The sequence below is a fragment of the Dendrobates tinctorius genome, unplaced genomic scaffold (assembly GCF_039654945.1).
Source record: "Dendrobates tinctorius isolate UK_male_01 unplaced genomic scaffold, ASM3965494v1 ptg000036l, whole genome shotgun sequence".
Taxonomy (NCBI): domain Eukaryota; kingdom Metazoa; phylum Chordata; class Amphibia; order Anura; family Dendrobatidae; genus Dendrobates; species Dendrobates tinctorius.
The window spans coordinates 39076963-39087178 of NW_027361704.1; the positions used below are offsets into that span (position 1 = coordinate 39076963).

Below are 10216 nucleotides of genomic sequence, written 5' to 3' on the forward strand. Positions count from 1 at the left end.
TGAAGTGACTTTGAGGATCATATATATTGGAAAACCCCAAAAGTGATACCATTTTAAAAACAGCACCCCCTGACGTACTGAAAACTGCAGTCAGGTAGTTTATTAACCCTTCAAGTGATTTTCAGGAATTAATGCAAAGTGGCATGATAGAAATGAAAATATGTATTTTTACCACCTAAATGCCGCTAACTTCTGAATAGGTTACAACAGCCGTCAGACTCTAAGGTCACTATTTGGTCGTGAATTTCCATGGCAAACATCAGGACCACACAATCATGATCTCAGGGTGCCGATGGGGATAAAGAGGAAGCCCCCACACTCTGTTAACCATTTATATCTAGTCACTATTGACAGCAGCATCTAAGGGGTTAAACAGCTTTTGATGGTGCAAACACTAGTCGTGGCTGATGCAGCAAGTTGTCATCTATAGTGTACAGCCGACAGCTGCTGGATTTTCACCTGTATGAGGATGCTATTCTCTTATATCTCAGGTCAGTTAAAAGACGTATTGGCGGTCATTAAGGGGTTAAAAATACTACAGAAAATACAGTGTGCACAATTATTAGGCAATTTGTATTTTTGATGATTAATTTTATTATAGTGCTGTCAGTCTATCCAAAAGGTTAATAAACTTGTGTATTCTAGAACATGAGGTTTTGTCTTTCTTAGGAGAATATCTGTGTGTGCAGAATTATTGAGCAGCTATTAGTGTGCCAAATTATTATGGAATAATAATAATAATTTTATTTCTATAGTGTTTAAAGAAGTGTACTATTTTCCTTCATCATAACTCTCGCAACTTCTCATTAGGGTTTAGGTCAGGTGAGGAAAGGGCCTTGTCATTATTCTTTCATCTTTCAGGCCTTTACAGGCAGCCAAGCAGTGGAGACTTTGATGCATCCAATGGAGCATTGTCTTACATAAAACTCATGGTTTTCTTGAAAGATGCAGACTTTTTCCTGTACCACTGCTTGAAGAAGGTGTCTTTTTTACAAATTGCCAGTAAGATTGGGAGTTATGTCATACCACATCATCTGTAAAACGCGGCGGAGGCAGTGTGATGGCTTGGGCATGCATGGCTGCCAGTGGCACTGGGTCACTGGTGTTTATTGATGATGTGACACAGAACAGAAGCAGCCGAATGAATTCTGAGGTATTCAGAGCCATACTGTGTGCTCAGATCCAGCCAAATGCAGCCAAACTGATTGGTCGTCGTTTCATACTACTGATGGACAATGACCCGAAACATAAAGCCAAAGCAACCCAGGGGTTTATTACAGCAAAGAAGTGGAATATTCTTGAATGGCCAAGTCAGTCACCTGATCTCAACCCAGACAGAAAGGCCCACAAACAAACAGCAACTGAAAACCACCGCAGTGAAGGCCTGGCAGAGCATCAAAAAGGAGGAAACAGTGTCTGGTGATGTCCATGAGTTCAAGACTTCAGACAGTCATTGGAAACATAGGGTTTTCAACCAAGTGCTAGAAATGAACATTTTATTTACAATTATTTAATCTGTCCAATTACTTTTGGTCCCTTTAAAAACAGGGTGGCACATGTTGAGGGGCTGAAACTCCTAAACCCTTCATCCAATTTTAATGTGGATACCCTCAAATGAAAGCTGAAAGTCTGAACTTCAACTGCATCTGAATTGTTTTGTTTAAAATTCATTGTGGTAATGTCTAGAACCAAAATTAGAAAAATGTTGTCTCTGTCCAAATATATATATGGACCTAACTGTATATATACATACACACACACACACACACACACATACATACATACATGCACAGATACACACACACATATGCATGCACAGATACATACACACATACATACATACATACACGCATGCACAGATACACACACACACATGCAGATGCACACACATATAGATACACACATACATGCACAGATACACACACACACACACACACATACACAGATACACACATGTACATATATAAAAAAAAAAAATAACTACCTCTCTTCATTCCCTGCTGCTTCAGTCGGACCACGGCTGCAGTGTTACTATGGCCACGGGCGGGAAAGCAGAGGGCTTGCTCCCTTCCCACAGACAGCGCTGACACATAACAATGTCAGCGTGTTCCCGCCTGCAGCCACACATGCGTTGCAGTGTTCACATGTGATGAGCGCTGCGTGCCTCTACGCGCGACTCACCCGGTGATAATGAACAGCCAGGGCAGGCATCTGCAGTGTGCTCTAAGCCGCCGCAGAGCACACTGTCAGTGTTTACTGCTGGTCTGCGGCAGCTCCGCGGACCGGCAAAAGAACCCCAACGGCCAGGTTTTGGGCCGCGGACCGGTGGTTGGGGACCCCTGATCTAGAGCACCACTTCCAGAACACATTCCCCACTTTTTCCCTTTCTTCTACACTACACATCTGAATACAGACGTTCACCCACCGTTAATATATAATTGGTTATTATGCAACCCACCATTCCAAATAAAAATTATAATCTGCCACTGTGCCCATATTATCTGTACATAGCCACTTTCCCCATTTAATATATAAATTAATTAGCACCTGTACTCTTTCCCCCATTTCATTGCCAGTCACTTCATCCTCAACGCCCCCCCTATGTACCTCCCTCTCTAACCCCGTAAATGCAAAAAAAAGGGGATGAAGCGCACCACTAACCAATCTTAGAGGGGTTCTCCAAGGACATGCAAAAAAGCATGGCAAAACAAAGAAGAAAGGAACATGCCCATATGTAATGGGAATACCCCAATTGTCATATAAGTTTAGGCATGGCTAGATTGTGTATTTCACTTTGTTTTTAAGTGTTTTTATTGCCGTTGTGTTCCATTGTGTTTTCTTTGGTGTTTGACAATAAAGTATAAACATTTATGACAATTGGGGTGTTCCCATTACATATGGGCATGTTCTTTTCTTCTTTGTTTTCCCTCTCTAACCCCAATTCATTATATTTACATGCCTCTCCCACCCCAATTCATTGTTTTGTCTCTCTCCCACCCTCTATTCATTATCAACTGCTCTTCCCCAAATTCAATACATCATTAACTCCCCCACCCACAAAATTCTTCATGATTTGCTCTCCCCCACCTTCAATTCACCATTTGCTCTCCCCATCCCCACCTTCAATTTAATTGCTGTCCCTGTCCCTCACACTCACTTCATTTGCAGTCCCCATCACCCCCACTTCATCATTTACAGTCCCCATCACCCCCACATCATCATTTGCAGTCCCCATCACCCCCACATCATCATTTGCAGTCCACATCACCCCCACATCATCATTTGCAGTGCAGTCCCCATCACCCCCACATCATCATTTGCAGTCCCCATCACCCCCACTTCATCATTTGCAGTCCCCCTTACTTCATTTGCAGCCCCCTAACATTTCATCATGTGCAGTACCCCCTCAAACACACTTCATCATCTGCAGTCTCACTCCCCCCACCTCACCCATTTAAGAAAACAAAAACGTTTTTTATACTTACCTCAGTCGTTTCCGGGGTGTCTAGTGTGTTTTCAGCAGTGAAGCAGCTAGAATGTACTGGCTGTAGTCAGGACCTGCCGGGAGCCCATATATTCTAGTTACAGCTGTGCAGGAGCTGCGCAGCCGACTAGGTAAGACAGCCATGGACAGCTCCAAAAAGGCACCGGGCTCCAGCGCTGACTTGTGCACCGCAGTGTGCAGTATTTTAGTGCACAATGGGGCCCGATCAGCAGAAGCACAAGAGCGGGGCCCCGGACCTGCGGGCCCCTCTGTGTACTGCTGCTGACCGGGCCCCATACAGCAGTAAGGGCAGTAATGCCCTGATGGTGGCCCTGTTGGCAGTCACTAATAGCTGCATATTAGGGGAAAAATTCCTTCCCTACTCCACATACGTCAATCAGACTAGTTCCCTGGATCAGAGTCCCATCACAGAATCTAGTGCCCATAACGTGTAATATTATATTTTTCATGAAAGGCATCCAGGCCCTTCTCGAATTTTAGTAGTGAATCGACCATTACAACATCATGTGTCAGATGTTTCCATCTTTTCAGCCAGCCTCACAGATTTTGTTCCATTTTTGCACTGCCAAAGCCCAGCAGAGCAGGTCTCTCCTCCAACCCTATACCTCATCCTAACAATCCTGAGCATGGAAAGATGATTTCAGAGTCTGTCAAGATATTCCGCCTAATCTCTACTCTCTCACTGTCTTGGTATGTTCACATACTGCGTTATTTTGTGTGGAAAAAATGCAGTGGTTTACAGTAAACCAGTTAGATCTGTGCTATTTCAAAGCCCAGAGAAAAGAAAAGATCTATAATATGATAAAAGATTCAAAGTTTATTGAAAAAATTAATACAAATTTGGAATAAAATCACGAATAACAAGGAATGCCTCTAAGCGACATCACATATATTAACATTGCTTGTAAAACCAGAGTACAAGTAAATCTCCAACGGTATATATCCTGGTTCCTTGCCAATGCATAGCATCTTTCCTACCTATTTAATAAAGTTTTTCCCTGGTTTTCACCACTACTTGTTATCTTGTTACCCTATAAAATGTATAAATATGTGAGGAATTTTACCTGAATATGAAAGGATGACTCTGTCACTGTGGGTCTGATTATGTATAGCAGGTATGATGTGTCCTTGCTTCCTGGACGCAAGCGAAAAAGCATGAGAGGCGAAACGCACGTCGGGGCAGTGGGACACATCATACCTGTTATACTTACTCAGACTCACAGTGACATGTCCTTTCATGTTCAGGTAAAATCCCTCAAATTTTTATAAGCTTTGAAGCTTTTATAATATCATAGATCGCTTGTTTTTTCTGGGATGTACAATATCACAGATCTAACTGGTTTGCATGTATTTTTTGAAGTGCAGTGTATTACATTGGAGCAAATATTGATAAATGGTTTAAAGTAGCTTCAAAATAAATGAGATTTGTATCATTTCCTTCATATGTTACGTTTTTTTCCCCCCTACGTTTTTGAACTACTGTATGTTTCTTGACTCAAATAACTATCAAATAACTGCTGCAAATATCCAGTAAGTAACACATCACTGGAATCAGGGTCTCTGCTCCTCCAATATGCTACTATTAAATGGGATAGCAAAAATCTAGGGACATATTCCCTTTAAATAATGGCAGCAGTGTACTTTATACTATTTACCATAAGATTAAATGTAATTAGCTATTTCTGAACATAATCCCCAATTATAAGAGGGCATTCACACTCATGCAACCACATGTTATTTTTCTATTATTTTATTGTCATTAGTACCAACCATAATGTTTCAGTGAAGAAGAGCTGATGATCCAGTGACAATCATTAGTGCTAAAAGTTCTTTGATGCATGTGAGAAACCAAGGCTAGCTCATTTGGTCTGAGTTCACAGAAGAGCTGTTGTAGCACAAACTATGGAATAAGTTAATCATGACTTTGGTAGATTGGTGTCAACTCAAACACTGGGCATTATAACAGCAGACGGATTGGTGGACTGGTGTAAAATATCATGTTTGGTGAGTGTACGTCGCTTAGCCGGAGAAGAGACAACACGAGGATGTCAATAAGAATAAGTCAAGAAGGCATAGGCAGTATTCTGTTGGAAAACCTTGGGTCCTGGCATACATGTTTTAGAAGCAGAAGGGGACATTCACAATATTAGTCAGGTGGAGTTACGGGGTTACTGTACATTACAGTAGCGAGGAATGCGGATGTAAAAAATAGAAGCTATCCTCACCCCAAGAGTTTGCAAAAGTGCTGCCACTCCAATATTCTCCACCAGACCAAAAGCAATGACATCCCACAACCAAAGGCCATAACGTTAAGGTGATTGGTGGTTGTGACGTCATCACTTGGACTCAGGGAGAGAAAGTGGAGCAGTCCGGTGGAGCAGGAGTCAGATTCCCAGCATGAGTATGGCTTGTTCTATCAGCATTGTGAAGTGCAAAGACAATCTCTTTATTGTTATGGATGATGCTGTGTGTATGCTAGTCATCACATAACTATTAACATAGAGGACTCCATATGAAAACATGGCAGCATGCTCCTCTATTCTGACTTCAGCCGTAGACTGAGCAACCACAAATATTTTTTCCGTGTTCCTGTGCTTACTGCTGTTAATTTTTCCAGTAATCCCACCTCCACAGTTTCTTTTTTTTAGATTTTTTTTATTATTATTATATGCAGTTGTTTTATTTTTAAGTGTTAATTCTTTGTGTTAGTTATATTATTTTACAATAATGTACAATTATTGTACTTCTATTTTATTCTAAAGATCCAATGTGATTTCTTCCCAGTGTAATTTTACCCTTTGGTTTTGCAGAAATGGATTCCCGAAGCAGACCGCTGCTCAGCTTATCCTGAAAGCGATTTCCAACTACTTTGTGTCTACAATGTCCTCTTCAATCAAAACTGTGTATTTTGTGCTTTTTGACAGTGAAAGCATAGGCATATATGTGCAGGAAATGGCCAAACTGGATGCCAACTAAGCCTCCGAATCCAACAACCGCCCAACTTTCCTCTTTACTAAAACCCAACATTTAGCCCTTCTTGCAAGACCGCACCACAATTTGACAAACCTGCTCATTTGGGAAACCAAGGATTCCACGTGACCTTTCCGAAAACAAAAAATTGTGGCACTGATAGCTGGCATTACATTGTTTTGATGCACTATATTTACGGCATTGTCGTTAATTTAGAAGATTTTTATAGTTTTATTTTACTGAGGTATGAAATGATACAGATAGTAGTCGGGAGTATATTGTATTTTGTATGTGGATGACACGGAAGAACTATTTTGTAAATGTGTTGTGGTGCATTTAATGTATACTATGTGGTGTTCTATTTTTTCCCCTTTGTAAAGAGACATTCACATTGTGTCTAATGTCCCATAGTTCATTATTTGAACACAAAGATGTCTTTCTGCTTATTTTATGGTAGCTTGATTGAATCAGCCTTCTTAATAACCTCCAATGAATGAAGAAATGCCCGCAGTTCTGCACCGTTGGCTCATTAGGGATATTTTACAAGCACAAGTAAACTGAGTGATGGAAGCTATTGCAACTGTTTAAGGACCCAGCGGTTAATGATGCCATCTGTTATTGAAAAAAAAGTCATAAAACCAACGGTTGAATGTAGACGGACATTGCTATGGGAAAGTAGATATTCTGTGCATTGGAAATATCATGAATTTGCTAAATAAATGTGAAATTTATTTCCTCTTTCCTGGTTTTAATCTGTATTACAGCTCAGAAATCCAGACCATGGGTCTACTGAACCAACCGTCTGCTGGTCACTCTTGAAATGTACTATGGAAGCTAATGGCCTATGGGGTTGTGGCTACATATTGTCTTTTCACTGGGATTTTGTCAGTTTCATGCCATAAGTAAACACAGAGTTGAATGGTTTCCTCTGTTAGTAATAGTGCTACGATAAAACGGCATGCTTTACATGAAACCTTTTAGGATATAGCATTGCCTAGTTTTGCTTTTTCAAATTGTTCGTAACAGATGTAACAAATTCTGGGATTGTATAGAAGCTATACATAAAGCTTTTTTCACCATCCTGACCAGGCCAAATTTTACAATTCTGACTAGCGTCACTGTATCAGGTAATAACTCTGGAGCGCTTCAACATATCCCAGAGGTTCTAAGATTATTTTTTTCTTGACGCATTGTACTTCATGGTAAGTTTACATTGATACGATTTGCATTTATTTATAAAAATATTGAAAATATTACAAAAAATGTCAAAGTTTCATACTTTTCAAGCTCTGATGAGCGAGTATACTCGTTGCTTGGGTTTTCCCTAGCATGCACGGGTGTCCTCCGAGTATTTTGGCGTGCTCAGAGATTTAGTTTTCGTCACCTCAGCTGCATGATTTGCGGCTGCTGGACAGGCTAAATACATGTGGAGATTCCCTAACAATCAAGCAACCCCCACATGTATTCAGGCTGTCTAGCAGTCGCAGATCATGCGGGAAAACCCGAGCAATGAGCATACTCACACATCACTATTTTCAAACTTACCACCCAAAATAGTTAATAAATAATATTTACTACATGTCTACTTTACATCACTATCATTTTTTTAAATATTTTTTTTGTTAAAAATTAATAAGCAATTTTTCATTTTTCCAACAAAATGTACAAAACCAATTTTTTTCTGGGACCACGTTACATTTGAAATGATTTTGAGGGGCCTCTGTGACAGAAAATACGCAAAAGAGTGACACTTTTAGAACCCACAAAACTGAATTTAAAAAGTAAGTTTATTAACCCTTTAGGTGCTTCACACGAATTAAAGCAATTTAAAAGGAAAAAATTACAATTTTAATTTTTCTTAGAAAAATTGATTTATCCACATTTTTTTTTCATTTTTACAAGCGTAACAGGAGGAAATGGGTTGTATATTTTATTGTTCAATTTCTCCTGATTACGCCGATTTCTTGAACCTACAGGTGCTTCACAGAATTTTATAATGGTGAGCAGTCAAAATGGAAAAAAAAAATCCTTCAAAAATGTTGCTTTAACCCCAATTTTTTCTTTTTCACAAGGGTAACAGGAGAAAATGGACATATCATTTGTTGCACAATTTCTCAGAAGTACACCAATGCCCGATATGTGGTAGAAAATTACTGTTGGGGCACACGGCAGGGCTTGGAAGTGAAGGAGAGCTAGTTGAATTCTGGAACACAATTTTGGGTGGAATAGATTGCAGATGATATGTCACATTTGAAGAGCCCCTGAAATGCCAAAACAGCAGAAACTCCCACAATTGACCCCATTTTGGACGATTCTCAAAATTGTATAATATTGGGTTGAGTAAATGGAAAATTACAATTGTTTCCACTAAAATTTTGTTTTGATTACAAGTTTTTATTTTCTACTACTTTTCAAAAGTGATAATAGTAGGAAATGAATGGTACAATTTGTTACGCAATTTATCCTGAATATGCTAATACTCACATGAGGTCGAAAACTACTTTTGATGCACAGTGTTTAGCTCAGATGGGAAGGAGTGCCATATTGGAGTTCAGATTTTGCTGGAATGGTTTGACGGTGCCATGCCACAATGAAAGAGCCCCTGAGGTGCTAGAACAGCAGAACCCCTCCATAAGGCTAGGGTCACATTTGCATTCAGGAGGGCTGCAGATGGCTGCCTACTTACTCCTTTCTTCCTCACTGAAGCTCGCCTATGCTCTGCCTACTTCTGTATGCGTCCTGCGTTTCCCTGCGTACCTATCTTTAATATGCGTTGTATGCAGATGTGTCCACATGTGGCGATTTGATGTGTGCAAATGTAAGGGAATGGAAAATGTTATTGGTCTATCTTTTCTCTCTCATATTTTACTGATACTGCTACATGTTCATGTGTATTACCATTATGTGTGTCACATAGGTACTGCTACACTATTCTGTGTATTACCTTAAGGGATAAAAGTAATGAATATTTATGTTAATGCTATGTATAACTAATGTTACAGCTGTAGGGAAAGCGTAGTACCCCAGTCAGGCCTCTAGATTGGGGGTGGAGCGCATACTCAGCCTGTAAATAGTTAAAGCAGGAGGAGCTAACGACCGTTAAGCTGAGGAACAGCTGAGATTTTAATCAGTTGAGCAGGAGCACCCTGACAGGGCATTCAGCTCTGTAACGTTAAAGACACAGACCCAGCCATCCAGGGCCTGAGGTCCACAGATGACAACACTGCAGAACACAGTAGCGCAGATCACAGCTGCACAGTTCAGAGCAGCGCAGAACATAGCAGTGCAGATGAGTACACTACAGATGGTAGCGAGACAGTTGGCAGCGGTACGGCAGAACAGATTGCTCATTATGAGGCAGCTTGCTACATGGGCAGATACTTTTTGGTCTAGGGCAAAACAGACAGGAACTCCCAAAAATGGTGAAGCTGGACAGAGAGGATGCTGAACGGGACGGGACGTCCCAGAGATATGCAGAAGGAAGACAGTGAGAGAATAGGGAAAGTGACAGAATTGTGCACTATGGAATCTGAGGTAACCGCTGTAAAGGAAATGGATGTGCTCTGTACAAAAGTCAGTAAAGCTGTTATTGTTAAAGTTGAATGGGACTGACTCTGTTTGTTCCAAATTGAGGAGAACGTGCAGCGCATTGCAGAAAGCCCTGAGAAGAATGGAGCTGCAGTTATGCTGACAGGAAGCTGTCATGTCTATGTGAGGGAAGGCCAGGACACCATTGACCCA

General features: G+C 40.6%; 1 protein-coding gene across 4 annotated transcripts in view; it reads left to right on the top strand.

Moving 5' to 3' along the window:
• The window catches only part of MACROH2A1 (macroH2A.1 histone), a 103062-nt gene extending 95856 nt beyond the window's left edge, over positions 1 to 7206 (top strand). For all 4 annotated transcript variants that reach the window (XM_073573801.1, XM_073573799.1, XM_073573798.1 and 1 more), the window contains exon 9: positions 6316 to 7206. In XM_073573801.1, coding sequence (XP_073429902.1) covers positions 6316 to 6481 — 166 coding nt within the window. In that variant the 3' untranslated portion in view covers positions 6482 to 7206. The remainder of the gene's footprint in view (positions 1 to 6315) is intronic.
• The last annotated feature ends 3010 nt before the right edge of the window (positions 7207 to 10216 follow it).